The 16823-nt window shown below is 29.4% G+C and overlaps 1 protein-coding gene across 2 annotated transcripts; it reads right to left on the reverse strand.

Moving 5' to 3' along the window:
- Window positions 1-1590: 1590 nt before the first annotated feature.
- LOC129918987 (proton-coupled zinc antiporter SLC30A9, mitochondrial) lies at window positions 1591-16528 on the reverse strand. Of its 2 annotated transcripts, XM_055999768.1 has the most exons (13): window positions 15977-16528; window positions 15785-15913; window positions 9530-9904; window positions 7521-7550; window positions 6190-6457; window positions 5995-6121; window positions 5791-5929; window positions 5463-5730; window positions 5183-5393; window positions 5004-5121; window positions 4052-4126; window positions 1959-2072; window positions 1591-1880 (listed from the first exon to the last, which is right to left on the reverse strand). In XM_055999768.1, exons 1-13 carry the CDS (start codon window positions 16061-16063, stop codon window positions 1836-1838), a joined length of 1986 nt encoding a protein of 661 aa, XP_055855743.1. In that variant the 5' UTR covers window positions 16064-16528; the 3' UTR covers window positions 1591-1835. The 2 variants fall into 2 exon arrangements, with proteins under 2 accessions (XP_055855743.1, XP_055855744.1); XM_055999769.1 differs by lacking the exon at window positions 7521-7550 and having other exon boundaries at window positions 1594-1880; window positions 15977-16523.
- Window positions 16529-16823: the final 295 nt, after the last annotated feature.

Here is a 16823-nt window from a genome sequence, read left to right on the forward strand (position 1 = left end):
ATGGGTTTTATCTTACAGTTATTTTTGTTTACTTTTTAATGTTTTTGAAGGCTTCGGCCCTGGTTTATAAGAGATATACATACTTGTTTTTTTAGATTTACTTGTGCGTTCCATCAAATCAAATTTAAAATAAAAAAATGTACACTGTGGCGTATACGTACGTTTTTTGTATTTTCATTTTAATGCATTTTAAATATGAAAACTTACCTAAGAACTTGTTTGAGAAAGAATGCAGTTTACAAAAGCAGTGGTAATGCATCTTTTAAGTTCAAAAGTGCAAACCGTCTGTTTTAATTTATTTATCAATTCAATACAGTGGGAGCGGGTCATAATTCTGCTTGTCAAAATTCTGTAAATACAAAATTCTGTATGCCAAAATTTAGTTTTGTAAAATTCTGTATTTTCAATACAGTATTTTTCAAGAAATTTCCTTTGATAAAAAAAAAAATTAATACTAGCTTTAAATATGAAAATTATTGACAGTAAAGTTGTGATTTTATACAAACATATATGTAATTATTAAAGTTAAAAAGTAAATCAATTTTAGGAACACAAATCAAACTTTTCTCAAAATACATTTTACAAAAAAATGTCAAAATCAATATAAATTTAATTTTTTTGCAATCCGTCAATTTAATTCAGATTGTTTTTTAAATAAGTGTAGAGTTTTGTTTTTTCTCTCCTTTTGCCGTAGTTCCTAATAAGGTACCTAGATTTATCAGCATTACAAGCTTACCTCTTTATTAAGTTGATCTTTAAGAAATTCATAATAAAACCTCTTTTAAATAAAACTGTATTTCATACAGCATATTTTTTACAGCATTTTTACAGAATTTTGATTTACAGAATATTTTGATGCACAGAATTTTGAAATACAGTATTGCCCAACCAGAATTTTGCTACACAGAATTTTGTTCGTACAGCATATTGCACATACAGAATTTTGACATTAAGTATTTTGGCATACAGTATTTTGAATACAGAATTTTGCAACATACAGCATTTCGACCCCAACCCCAATACAGTACTTTCTGTTAAACAAAGAACCTAAGTTGTGTAAGAAGCAGATTTAATTATGGAGTTGTCTATTTAAAAACTGTGGAAAATGGTAGTAGAATTAGAATTTGCTGAACAACATTTCTGAAATATATCATCGCAAATATTATATCTCATATAATTTTTGTCATTTTGAAATAGCATTTAAATGTGTATTTGTTATCAACTTCTACAAAAATACCGACGATATACAAAATTTATTCATGCATCGAAAGTAATATGTAAAATGACCTTACCAGGAGAAGTTTCCAAAATGTTCAACAGTTCTTTTACTTATATTTTTTTTTGTTTGCTGGAAGATTACTTTCACCTTAAAGCTTTGAAGGCAAGCTATAAAACTTGGTAGAAGTCTGGTATGGATTGTTTCTTTGAATCAACACGGATGAATTTTTCAGACAAATTCACTGCTTTCTAAAATCTTAACTTATTAAAACAAACAAAAATACTAAATATAATTAAGTTAAACAAAAAATGTAATCAAACTAAAAATTGTTTTTTTTTTTCGCAGCAAAATGCTACAATATTTCCTTTATTTCCACAAGAATAATAATTATTAATATATAGAAAATAAATAAGTTATTGAAATTTCATTTGATTTTCACGTTCATTTTTTTGTTTTTGTTTTTACTTTGTTTTTAAACAAAATTTTATTCTATATTATGTTTTTTTTTTTCAAACACGCTGCTGTTATAGAATATACACAGGTAACAATATCAACATTATTGAGAGCAAAATATATATAATATTACGTTATAGTAAAATTTACAAACGAATATAATTTAAAGTATTTCTAAATCACAATGTCGCAGTTCGGGGAACTTTTTCTGTAACGAGAGTAAAAAAGAATGTTTTTTTTTTCAATATGTTAATACGTAAGTGAAATAGTTATTATGCCAACTTACCCTTAGCTTCATTTCTATTCTGTCAATTTCTCCACCCATTAGGTCAACAATGTTTTCACCATGTGTCAAAAGAAATAGTTCTAGTTCTTCAACTGTTTGGAATGATTTCACAGCCTGCAAAAATTTACAAAATGAATTTATACAAAAACTATTTAAAAAGTCAAATAATTTTTTATTATTTTTACCAAATCATTTGAAATGTAATAAATTAAAAAAAAAATACAAACACATGGCAACTCCAACACCTTCATGAATTTTTTCTCAAATATTAGTAAAAACCAACACTCAAATCACAGTCAAAAGTTATAATTTTTATTTTAACGTACATATTTAGATTGAGCACACTCATTATTTTTGACTTAAGGCTATCTAACTTTCGGCCTGAAACTATTTTTAGATTCTGCTGAAAGATCATTGTTATTAATGTCGTTTTCGATTGGCTCTCCGGAAGAGTCCGGAATCATTCAGAAACCTTCTGAAAGTGTTTTATTCGCACAAATATGACAGACAGAACGCTTTTCAGAATAAAAATTCTCTTCTTGATTTCAAAACAGAATTCACTCAAAATCACTAATGTCGTTTTCGATTGGTTTCACTCAAGGATTCACTCATTCTGAAATCCAATAAAACAGTTTGAATTGCTTCCACTCAATCCTGAAATTTTATATCTGTATTGGTGTATAGTCAAATAAAATTATTTGTTTTTCTACTAGGAAATTTGGTTTGACATTTAATTATTTCAATATTAGTGATTTTGAGTGAATTCTGTTTTGAAATCAAGAAGAGAATTTTTATTCTGAAAAGCGTTCTGTCTGTCATATTTGTGCGAATAAAACACTTTCAGAAGGTTTCTGAATGATTCCGGACTCTTCCGGAGAGCCAATCGAAAACGACATAATATTGAAATAATTAAATGTCAAACCAAATTTCCTAGTAGAAAAACAAATAATTTTATTTGACTATACACCAATACAGATATAAAATTTCAAGATTGAATGAAGCGATTCAAACTGTTTTATTGGATTTCAGAATGAGTGAATTCTTGAGTGAAACCAATCGAAAACGACATTATTGTTTGTTTCAGACTTTGAAAAATTGTAGAAATATTTTGAAATGAAAAATCATCTTAAATAAATATGCAATGAAAATAGCATTAATCAATAATGCCGCGTTGTTTATTACAGAATCTCTGTTCCCCTTTTTTTTCGGTCTATAAAAGGCTCTTCACAGACGACATACTAAACTAAAACGCAGGCTGTCTAAAAATATTCGGGAACGTGATAAAAAATTGGAAATTTTTGAACATTTCAAAATATTCGCTTTAAAGAGCTATGCACTTGAACATTCGCTTAAACCATTTGTCCAAGCACTTTTAACAGAACGAAAATAATGGCTGTGAAAAGTGGGTTTTGAAAGCCTGATTTTGCGGTGATGCAAATCGTTGTCCACGCACCTTATCTTTAATTTTTGGAAAGAGGAAAAAGTCATTAGGTGACAAGTCGGGGCTTTTGGGCGAATGATTCCCCAATTAAATCTTTTAAGTGGTCAAATAATAATTTTTTTTTGCCAATGTGTTAGAACTTGCATTGTCATGATACAAAATGATTTTCATTTTTTAGTTAGTTTTTTTTTTCAATTTTAAAAAAAATTCTGGCAACCAAATGGTCGTACATCACGTCGAATTTACTGTTTTTCGGCTTCGAAACTCTCCGATTTCGCAAAACTTTTGTTTGATTTTCTTCGAATCGCAAGATCGGGACCCTGATTTTTTCTTTCGAGTTCATATGCATATATTCACGATTCACCAATCGACTCGATTTTTTTTTTGCACTTGTCAATTCTGTCCATAATTGTCCATCAAATTTGTCGCGATAAACGCTAGGGTTACTTGAATCCCAAAACTTTTCAGACAGCCTGCATAAATTCTATTTTAAATTGAGTTCCAAGTTCTAAGCCCGAAATTCTTTTAGAGCGGTCATCGAGACGTTTTATGAGCACTCATAATATTCACAACTATTCCCTGATGAACATGCTTATAATCCTTTTAAGTTAATGAGCGCTGAGAGAATATTTAACTTAATAAAATTTCTTACCTTCAAAAGCTCATTGAGTTCCTGTTTATCTAAGTAAGATCTTGTCAGTTCTCGCCCGTCAAAATCAATCTCGGCCTGCAATACAAACAAAAATGTTCAGTTAAAGATTTTGTTCTGAAATAATTACAGTCAAGTAAACGAAAATTAAGAATAAAAAATAAATTTAACCAAAGTACAAACGAACGTGTTATTTGTTTAGAGAAAAATAAGTTGTATCGTTATTTTGAGTCCAATGATACACTTTAAAACTGTATTAAAGAGTTTCCAAAGTACAAAGTTAAATTATTTTGGACTTTTTTCTGTCACTTTCTACTCTGATTGTTTTTGAATGAAATTGTCTGTTAAAAGTGTTTGTGATTGATTTCTGCTCTAACTACCTTAAAATGTTCTATCTGTCTTATTCTGTTCAGCATTTTCCCTTAGCTTTGTTTAAATAGAAAAAAAAATGTAGAACATAACACGCCAGAAAAGCTTCATGGAAAGTTGAAAAAGAAAAAACAACAACAAACACATTTTTTTTTAACAGATTCCAAAAACCTGTTGACTTGGGTTCTTTCGTTCGCGAATTGAAAAATATAGATACTTCTAACATTTTTTCGATCTTGGAAAATATAAAATTCTTGCACATATTCTTTTGAAAACTTTAGTTCTCTCTCGTAACGAAATAAATTATTTTTGATTTTCTTTTCCTTTATCATTCTTGAAAGTCTTTAAAATTCTTCCCGAATTTTGTCCTTCAAGAACAAAAAAATTTAAAAAAGATTTGAACGAATTAAATTTTATCAAATCCCTCGATTAGACTAAATTAGATGCAGCCGATACTCGATTGTATCGACCATACTCGATTTTATCAAGTTACCTGCTGGGGCCCCAAAACAGACCCATTAAATAAAGCATTTTTTATCCCAAGTAAAGTTGCTAGAATAAAAACCTAGAATTATTATAAGCTTACCTTATATCTAACAAGAGAATTTCCCATATCGATTCCCTTTACATCGTGTATAGCTCTAATCATAACATCAGTTTCGAGTTCGGAATTAATTCTATTGAGATGCTCCTGTGAAATGGATCTACAAAAAAAAAACGTATTATTAAATCTCGATTTGCTATTTTTTTAGTTATTTTACTCACTTGCCAACCAATGCTGCAACATTTGTATAAATTATAAACGATGCTACAGCTCCTAAAATACCACCAACTAATAGTGATCCAACAGCATCTGGGATAGGAGATCCAGACATTGATGATAATGTCATACATGAAGCCGCCACAACTACACTACTGACTGCCGCAGCATCTTCTGTTAAAACAACATTCACACATGGATCTTTCCCCCGCAATACTTTTATATAAAAAAGAATACAAAATAATGGTTGAAATTTATTAACCAAAAATGTGAATTCCAATTTACCATAATCTTTAAAACTCATTCCAGTATTTTTAGCTGAACGTCGAATTTCATTCATAGCAACCACTAGGGTAGCACCTTCGGAAAGCATCGATCCACCAAGAGTACAAAATGCCCAAAAATAATCCTGAACAGGTTCAGGATGTAACAGACCAGTAATACCATGATAAATTGAAAGACCTGTTCCAACGCAGAATATCCCCACTCCAGAAATTAGAGATGACACGTATTTCATGTTGGTGTAACCATACGGATGGTCGGAATCAGCCATCTTGAAAGATAAAAGATTAGTATTTTTGTATTCTAAGACTGTTAAGGTTGATTTTTTTACCTGTGTAGATTTGTGAATGCCATAGGCTAGAATCAACTGATTAATTGTATCTGCCAAAGAATGTATAGCTTCAGCAAACATACTATGTGACCCACTTGATAGCCAAGCAAATGTTTTTACTATAAAATTTGTTGTGTTTCTAAAAGATACAAAATTTGTATAAAAATGTTCAAACTTCTAAAGAGAATGAGCTATTTCCCTTACATTCCAATTGCAATAAGTACAACCCGTCCAGATTTACCTCTTAGACCTGGCTCATCTTCCATTACCATTGTTCTGCTACCAATTTCTCTTCGATAGTCTCTTAAACGCCTTTTAACAGTAAAAATATCTAAACAAAATATCAAATAAAATAAATTTCCATTAAAATTTGAAAAATATAGAAAAAATAATTTTTACTTTGCTGATATTTCTTTCGTTCAATTTCACGTTTAAGACATTCTCGTAGTAAATTCTCTTTTGAACCCCAAACTTCAATGGCTTTAGCTTCAACATCTTTTCGCCAATAAACTGTAATTGGTGGTTCTTGTTCATATGGCGAACGACGTTTGATTTTTGGCAAAGTTTCGAGGTCACTTGGTTTTAGCAGGAAATCCGTCATGGCTCGTGCAGGTGTGATAAAGTTTCTTTCCAATGAGGAACGATTGCTGTCGAATTTTGCCCGTTTCTAGATTAAAGAAAAAAAACTTATAATTTAATTCAATTTTTAAAATACAATAAGAACTTGTCACTTGTATTGAGTAGATATATTAATATCAAATATAAATAAGATATCAAATATGAAGGCAGAGGATTGTGTAATTACGGAGATTTCAAGGCTGGTGAGCATAAAAAAAAATCTTAATTTTCTATCTGGGAGCTAAGATATATTTTAAAGTATGAGGGTTTTATTGAACTAGAGTAAAAGCAAGAAATTTTATGTATATCTTTAAGAAATCGTCTAAGTGTCGTAAGGTGGGAAATCATATAGGGCCAGTAAGTTAGTTGTAAGTAATTGATAAATAGGGTAGTTTTTATGAATTTTTTTCTAGCTTTAAGATAGTTTTAAGATGATGAAAAATAAAAATGAATTTAAAATTGAAAAAAAAAAATCATATTCGGCTTCATCACGCAGCAAAAATCACAAGATCCGTTTCTAATAAAAAAGTTCATACTAAATGTTATTACTATCGGATCTTGTGATTGTTTTTTTTTTTTAAGGATTTCTTAACAAATCTATAATATGAATAGAATTTGCTTTTAACTTAGATTTAGATGAGATTTTTTAGATATCCTGCCAAAACAAAAATGATAAAATTTATTTTTCCAGATTTTCATACAAAAAGTCCATTTTGAAAAAAGTTTTGGGCTTCTGTATTTTTCATGGAATGATTTTAGATCCATTCTGAAGAAGCACGAATCGGTCTTTTAAATTTGAAAATATCATTCTTATACACTTTTATAAATCAATGTGAGCCATAGTGGCCTGACAGATTTTTTCACATTTAAAAGTAAATGCCATCTTTTATCAAGAACAAAATAGAGATGACGTCACATTAATTTGTTTAGTTTATGTGGGGTGTACAGTAAAATAAATTTGTTTTTGTTTAATGACTAATAAGAAGTAAATAAACAAAAATTACAACATTTAGAGTCAATTTTTCACTAGCTAGATATAATTGGGAATTAAGTGTATTGCTATTGTCTAAAACAGGGAAACATCTTTTTGATATGTAATTAAGTGTACTTGCCTTAGAACCGTTTTTAATTTTTATTTCCGGCTTTTATTTTATGCCATAATGTGCAAAGTAAAAAATATTTAAAAAAATGAATAATGTTTAGATTATATTTATCAAAGATCATTAACCTTCGACTCAGTGTTGGCAAAAAAAAGTAATCTGATTAACGATTACTGATTACAATAATTAGTAATCAGTAATAAAATTACTTTTTTTATTACATTTGTTTTTTTTATTAATATTGTGCGGAACCATGAAAATAGAAATATTTTTAAAAGAATTATTTAAAAAACACACAAAATTAACATAAAAGTAATTCATAAATTAATAAAAAATTAGAACATAATATTTTAAAGGCAACGAAATTTAAAATAAAATCCAAAAATAATAATGATGGGTGTTCCGCTATAAGATAAAGGAAATTTAAAGGGGTGATTTCTGGGTATATCCTCATAACAAAATTGCTTTACAGCAACGCTCTATCTGCAAAGTTGATACCACTTAGCGACGATTTTAGAAAAAACAAACTTTGGTGTAACTTGACTCATGTTAATAATAGTGGTTTAGTCTTAAAATGCTAAAAATAAAACGTTTATTATGTTTTCTTTAAGAAAATATTAATTTTAAATGCAGTTAGAAGAAATATTTAATTTGTATGCAGGTTACATCCCGTTTTTTGGGATTGAATATTGATTGATATAGGTGTTGCAAAATAATGTACCGGATCTAATCCAGGTTATTTTATCGATTTAACTAAGTGCATCATATTATCAAAAAGATGGGTTTCCAGAATACTGTAGTCATACATTTAAAAACTGACTAATGAAGGCTCGGTATTCTTTGGTAAGGAAGAAATGGACCTACTCAATGATTATTTGTATTCGATTACTGAAAGTAATGGAATGAATAATTTGGTATATAATACCTACATTACATATCGTCGCTTTTGCGGCAAAGTGGCACAAGTCAAAAATGGACTTTCAAGAAAACATTTTAAAGATTTTAGAAACATAGGAGTTTAGTTAAAATGCGCAACTATACGTTGTTACAACGCGAAAACTAAAAGAAGTAGAAACATGCCGATTACACAGGTTGATAGATTTTCGTTTGTGAAATCTTTGCCCTTTTCTTCAAATAGTCATTGCAAATGAAAATACAATTTTACAAAATATGATGTTTTAATAACGAAAACGACAGATCTAACTGATGAGCCCACTGTCGTACCTGGGCGAAACGCTTTATTAATTTTTGGAGTTGAGGTCACTTGAACTTATATTGAGGTATGATGTTTTAATGCTCGTTTCACAAGTATCCGCATTCATTTGGTTCAGTCTATGCATGTTTTTTGGGGTTAATATTAATAAAATCGCTCGGTTCACATGTATGTATTTGTTTTCAAACCAAATAATAATCAAACCGTGTGAAATGAAATAACTCAAAGGCGAGAGGTGATATTTTGAGTTCAAATTTGATTTCAAGACAATAAAACCTTTCGGAAAATAAAAAGGTTCAACTTTGTTGACATTTATTTCTGTTTTGAATACATAGGCGAATATTTCCATTTAGGTGCAAACAATTTTGCACTTGTTTCTGTCGAAAGCCCTTTCTAAATATAAGTTGGCGCATAGTGCAATTTTTTAATTGCTTGTGGTTTTACTTTCCAGTAAGGAAAATTGATAACAATATCATTCTGTCTTGACAATCAAAATTTCTAAAATTTTGTATGACATGATAATAGTAGTAATAAACTTATTAGGCTAATATTTTAAGTAATTACATGTAAAATGAATGAAGAATTAGATCTTTTCACATAAACATATCTACAAAACAGAAGAAATTTATCTTTCTCGAATTTATGTTACGTGTCATAGGTAATATACTCGTAGATGAATATTGCTCCTGAGACATATCTTTTTGTATTAAAAAAAATGTTTAAAAAATCGTATGGGGAGCGTCTACAAACACTCGCAAGAATTTAAGATCAGCAAGAATCCTTAAAGATTAACTTTACGAAAACATACCTTTGGTGGTGCTGGCTGTAGTATTTGTACTTTTTCTTCCACTGGCACTGGTGCCGTAACAACTTTAGAAACAACACTTGCTACAACATTAGCAACTGCTTTAACTGCAACTTTAGTAGCTTCTATTGCTTTCACCGGTGGCTTGGTGATTTCCTTCTCAAAAACAACTTCATTCAGCTTGGAATCTTCCACTGTAGTTGTCACTGAGAGAATACCCTTTTTTGTTTTCACTTCTAATGTTGTAGTTGTTTGTGGATTTTTAGCTGTTGGAGCTGTTGCTGGTGCGGATGCAGATGAAGCTGAACCAGAAGGTGAAGCTACCACAGGTGGATTTGATTTGGAACCCTGATCATTTGAAGTTGAGTAAAAATCAACCTAAAAAAAAAATCTTCAAATAAATACATACATCTTAAAATATATTAATAGTAGAGTGCCGTAATATTTATACCCCGAAATCAAGGGAAAGTCAATGAATCTTCATATAAACTTCGGAAATGTGTTTTTAATAGTATATGGAAAAATGTTAAAAAAAAAAATGTCCGCTCTTAATTTGTATGTATAATTACCTATTATTTTTCGGATATTTTCTTTATTTATATTAAAGTTTTATTTAAAAAAGGAGTACTGTAGACTTAGAAGATATTTAAGAGCCGTTTGCTGAATCGAATCTTAAGCATTTATGTTCTACATAAATTCTTATGTGACAGATTACGCAGAGGAAAAAGTAGAGAATAAGAGCTTATGTTCAACTTAAATTATTTAAGTTTCGTTTCAGCAAATGGCCCTAAATAACAAAACAAAAATGTATAGTTAATAATGTGAACTAAACACACTGAAAATTTCATATTTCTATCTTATGTCAAACATCATTTTGCTTTTCTAGTGTTTTTGCCGTTTTAGTTTTTTTTTTTAAACAAGCGTTATTAGCAGGACTAATATGTGAAGATAAGAACTTAAACCTCTGTCGGCACACGGGTGCGAATTTGGAACGACAAAAATTGAAAAAATTACAATTTTCCAAAAAATGGGTGCAAAAAAGTCTCTTTATAATGGTGTAAATACATTTTTTTTAAATTGTGAAAACAATATTCGAATTCCTCGGAAAATTCTACATCATCTACATGAAAAAGTAGAAGCCAAATTCGCACCCGTGTGCCTATCACGTCACAAAAAAGAGGTGTGCCTACAGAGGGTTAAAACATTGTAAATTTCATATTTCTATCTTTAGTCTAACCGTGACAAATCATAGCATAAAAATGTTTTATTTTCAAAAACACAATACCTTGAGCTTAAAATGTTTGCATCAGGAGTAAATCCATCACGTTAATTTAAAGTTTATTTTACTAAGGGACAATTTTTTAATAGTCAGATAAACATCGGATAGAGCTTATTTCTAGGAATAAAAGTTTTTTTTTACATTGACATTTATTCTAACTGACGATTGAAAATTCAGGGCTAAATGACATGCAAATTAAATATTTGGTCGTAAGTATCAGCCACATACACTTAATAGCTCAGGTTTTGGAGTCAGTCAAAAATCACAAAAATACAGTAAAACTAATAGATTTTCAAAAATTGTTTTAAATTTAGGGATGAATGATGCATGATTTTTGAAGTAAAAACCTCTTTAGTATCGTAGTGATTTGAAACAAGATGAAACGAAAAAGCGACATGAAAAATCAATTGATTATAACTTTTTTGCTTTAATAGATAGATGGATGAAATTTATACTGTAGATAGAAAAATAAATAAACTATAATCGTTAATTTAATATTCAATATCCTGAGATAACGGTAAAAAAAATGTTATATTTTTAAACACGTTAGATCTTTTGATCTAGAGCACATAAACATTTTATTTGACTTTGCTGATATTATTACCTTCTATTTGATATATCACATACAACGGTAAGTGCTCTACAAGTTACACAATCTTAAATTGAAAAACTTGAAAAAATACCTCAAAAGATCTCAGTTTGAAATTTCGACATGGTTGACCTTAAAAAAATCTTACTTTTTTTTGTAGGCATCGTAGAAATATGATTGAAGCGTCATATAAAAGGTGAAATAATAAGCTTTCAGATGATATAAAATTTATAATAGGTTAAAAAAATATATTTAATGGTGTTCGAAGAGAAACAAGATTTACATATATTTTTGCTTTTTTTTATGAAAACTGATTGGGTTAAAAAAATTCTAGCTTTTTTTGTAGATGTTGTATAGACATGGTCGATATAAATATTTTGAGCTGAAACAATAAGCTTTCAGATGATATAAAATATTATTATTATTTTAGGTTGTCACATAAAAAAACATAGATTTAAATGTGTGAGAATAAAAAAAAGCAGATTTTTTCGATTTTTTCTTTTTTTTTTTTTTTGTTGCAAGAAAAATGATTTTTTAAGGTTTTACTTCTACCACGTGTAAATTGCACACATGATTTTTTAAATATTTACTCAAAAACTGTTATTTATAAGTAAGGATAGAATGTACGCTAAAAATATGCTCTTAAAAATAGAAATTATGTACTTAAAATATCCATTTAAAAAACCACATAATTTTAGAAAATATTCCTTTAAAATTATATATACATTTTCCGTTACTCTTATGAAAATTTATATACGAAACCGTTTCGGAGTTCAAAAATTTAACTTTTTCGAAATCTCCTGATTCGTAAACATAATTCCTTGCAATGCTTCCAATGTGTTCCAAAAAAAAAATATGCATTGGCATGGAATCCGATCATTTTTTATAATATTTAAAATGTCGTTTCAAACAGAAAGATATCTTAAATAGAAAAGTTTTCGGAAGCAAAATTATAATAACATAAAAAACACATTTCCCAAAAGTTCGGGTAGCGGGGAAGTGACACAAAGCATTCTCACAAAGTTTGAGCAAAATCTAAAATGAGACAGCAATCCCGATTGGACGTTATCATATGGAATGACTCAGCAGTAAGCTTGTGTCATTCGCGAACGAAGTAGTTCAATGAACTACATAGTTCATTTGGGTGAACTAGTGAATTAAGTTCACTTACTTAGATCAGTTTAGATTTTTTTCAACAAAATAAACATCAACCTAGAGCAGTCGTAATATGACATGACAGACAAACCAACTTGCGCTCACCTAACACCATCATTTTTTTTTTTACATATGTATATATTTTTTGGGTGAAAGGATGTATAGGAATTATCAAATTTTGTCACCGACAGCACCCTTTAGGGGTTCAGAAACCAAAGTGCATTATGAAATCGGTTCTTCTGCTCTACCTTAAGATTTAGATGTAAAAGTACACAAAGTCCCTTGTGCCAGTTTCAGCGTTTCTTCTTCAAGCACCACTACTCTAATTTCGGAGCAAGCACAAAAAACAAGTGGGTAGTATCTTGGATTACAATTATACCGACTAAATGAAAGCAAAACGACTTTCTCCTATACTTCCAGCAAGAATCAGAAAGTTCGTCAAGTATATGAACGAAATTAAGAATTTTTATAGGAAATTAAATTTTAATCTATTATTTTTAACTTCTTTAATCTTAATATAAAAAAAGAGTTCGTTTAGTGTGTGTGGCCGATAAACTAGCGTTTGGCTGGTATTTTTTGTTTTTTTTTTTTTTTTTGTTTGAAAGGTATTAATATGTATGTAAAATAATACCTTTTCTCGCATCTTTACAAAGCTGTCAATTTGTACGAGTAAAGAAACACTCTCGCTTTTTAATAATTTTAATTAAGCTTAAGTAAACAAATTTATTAATGTCGTTTTCGATTGGCTCTCCGAAAGCGTCCGGAATCATTCAGAAGACTTCTGAAACCGTTTTACTGGCATGAAAATGACAGCCAGAACGCTTCTCAGAAGAGAAATTCTCTTCTTGATTTCAAATCAGAATCAAATCAAGAAGCACTAATACATGAATACTCACATGTCAAAGATACACTCAATCATTGTTTTTTATTATTTTTCATTCAAATTTTTTTCGTTTTCTGAAATTAATTTGTTTATTTATTTTCAAACAAATAAATTAAGCTTTTAAAATATTTTGCAAAACGAATTCCCGATTAATTTGTTGAATATTAGGTACTATTTTCTTCACATATTAATTATTTTTCAAGTCTTATGCCATATTTGACATTTTAAATTTCACAGAAAAACAAACACAAACACAAAAAAAATAGAATTGAGTGGAAGCAATTCAAACTGTGTTATTGGATTTCAGTATGAGTGAATCCTTGAGTGATTCCAATCGAAAACGACATAAGACAAGCTTTCAAAATAATGACAAAAGCCTAATTTTGAGTGAAACAAATAATTATTCATCTTGTGACATTAAATGCACATATGGACTGCACAAATAAAATGTACAATCAATCTCTGATCTTCATTGAGGACACGTTTTTGATTATTGCGAATAAAGTATTGGCACTGTAAGGATTGGTTGCTCAAAATCGTGGAGACCAAGATGTTCTTGATCAGAAATACTACGCGAAAGGCAATACAATTACGTTGAATAAATTGAGAATATTTGTGCAAATCAATGTGCCGAATTTAAACGATCAACAAAAGTATGTGTATGACACCATTATGCAAGGTGTCATCAATCAGAGTGGTGGTTTGTATTTCTTAGGGCTCTGTTAAAGCTTTCTGTAAATTCCATCAGTAAAAATTTTGTTTAGCTATTTTGAATAGGTACTTTAAACTTTTATTTTGAGCAAAATATTGATGAAATAAGTTGGGAGCTTATTTTAACTATTTTTTTTTTTTCAAAAAGAAGCAATGCATTTTTTGTAAATTTTTTTTTCACAAATCCATTTTATAAATTTTACTGTTCAGTAAAATGAAATTTCATCAAATGAATTTGTGACCAAAATATAACACCAAATGTATTGCTTCTTTTTCAAAAAGTTAGTGAAAATGTGTTTTTAATCTTTAATCTTAAAGTATTCAAAATAAAAAAACAGAATTTTTACTTATGGATTTTACTGATAGCTATAACCCTCTGTAGACACACCTATTTTTTGCGAATTTGGTTTATACTTTTTCATGTCGCTAGAACTTTTTTCGGTCTCACTATTTTATAGAGAATCATATATAAAATTGATGAAGAATTTTCCCAGGAATTCGAATATTGTATTCACAATTCCAATAAAATATATTTTCTCCCTTATAAAGACACTTTTTTTGACCACTTTTTATTTTTCTCCTGCCAAATTCGCACCCGTGTGCCGACAGAGGGATAATTGAACCCTTAGATGCACCCGACGGTGGTACGGTGTACGGTACGGTACCATGATTCTTTTCGCAGCGCTGCGCTGGCGCAGGTGACTTTCGAAAAACTTTGCCGCTTATACCAAGTTACACTGCTGCAGACGAATTAAATGCCTGTTTAAAATCTTCGATTTTGTTGACCACAAATGTTCGTGTGCAGTTACAAAACGATTATGTATCTGCAGCAGAATTTTCTAAGCAGTTATTGGACATTGGTAATTGAATAATGCAAATTGATTCTGAAGGCCGAATTACACCTCAAAAGAATTTTTATTGTAATGTAAATTCAGAAATGAATTGATTCAAAGTGTATTTCCAAGTACAAAGATAAATTACAAAAATCACGCTTGGCTGAGTACAAATAAAAATATTTCTAAAATTAATGCATCAATTTTGAACGAGATAAATGCACAATATTTTGCCTACAAATCGGTTAACACAATCACAAATGAAAGCGATGTAGTAAATTAATCAACGGAGTTTTTTAATTCGTTGGATATAACAGGTTAAATTTTTCTTAAAAGTGCACTCAGCGAAGCGGATGGGGGGATTTGGATACAGTTTGAACAAAGTAATTTTGTTTTTTTAATTCTTACTTTTTAACAAAAACGGAGTGACTAAGGGCCTAAGGGCCATTTTTTTCACTCGGAGTTGAACATTACTTGAGAATTTTAGTTCAAAACTAGTTCAATAGCGTGATTTGAACTAAATTGATCGGTCACTCAGATGAACTCTACTCACTGGTACTAATTTTTCAGTAAATTGTGGTTGAAAATTAATGTGATCGAGAGCGGTCAGTTTTTTTTTTTTGACTTCATTTGAACTTTTTGTAATGCAGTTCAACATTCGTTATACAGATTCATTGACTTTTCCTAGATACCTAGATTTTACAAATTTTATGTTTTGCGGCACTCTACTATAAATCTGTGAAATCATTGAAATGACTCATCATTCTAAAATATCGACAGATGATAAGTGATTAATGTGATTGCTTACATTTGAATTTTGTATTCCCATTGGATAGGATTTAAGTATCACCGACAATCGAGCATCGCAGTTGTTTTTAAGTGGATGACGACCTGAGAGAAGGATTGATGAGTAGAGTCTGTGGGTTTGTTTTGAAACCTTTAAAAAATATACAAACAAAGTTATTAGATAAAAATGAATACAAATAAGTATAAAACTTACATTTTGATTATTGTCTTTGTTCAGTATCTTTGGGACTTGATACCGGATACGAAGAATTCGACTAACTTCGAGACTTCTTTGCAACATCTTTGACTTTTGATTTCGATTTGGTAATCAAAATTGTGAAAAGCAATATTACGAAGCAATCTCTTTATCGGTAGGTGTCAATCGGTCGGCAAAAAAGATGTGTCGATATTTTTATATTTTTCTTAGATCTTTTTTTTATTAAAAAATTAAATTAAGTCTCTTTTTTTCTTAATGACATTTTCTAGTGGATGGATAGTTTTTTCTGTTTTTAAGACATTTTTTATATTTTCTAAAATTAGTTATCTTTTCAAAATTAATAATTTTATCTTCTTCGTAAGAACGTAGAATGGAATATTTTTTTTGTTGTTTACTTGGATGTCTTGTGTCGTCGGTCGTGATGTTAGGTAAAAGTTGTGTTAACTTTGCCAAAAAATAAAAAAAAAAAAGTTCCGAGTTTACACAATCAATACTTGGAGGCACTGAAAATTAAAAATTTCAATTTTATTATAATTTAAATCTATTTGTATTTTCTATAATAGATTTAAAAAGAAATAAAAGATAATTTTTATAACATTATTTTCTACCTAAAAGAATATTTTATTTTTTTTTTTTTTACAAGAAGTAATTTTGACAATTCACAGCTGATCTCATAGATAAATTTACAACAAACATGAAAGACAAGAAAAATTCCAATGGGTATTCCAGTCATGCAGTGCAATGTAGAGGGAAATTTTTTTAAGAGGAATTTTAGTTTGCTTAGGTCATGGTTAGACTAGCAGGAAATTGTTGGATTATGGACGTGCGTGAATTTCGGGTTAAA

The sequence above is a fragment of the Episyrphus balteatus genome, chromosome 4 (genome assembly GCF_945859705.1).
Source record: "Episyrphus balteatus chromosome 4, idEpiBalt1.1, whole genome shotgun sequence".
Lineage (NCBI taxonomy): Eukaryota > Metazoa > Arthropoda > Insecta > Diptera > Syrphidae > Episyrphus > Episyrphus balteatus.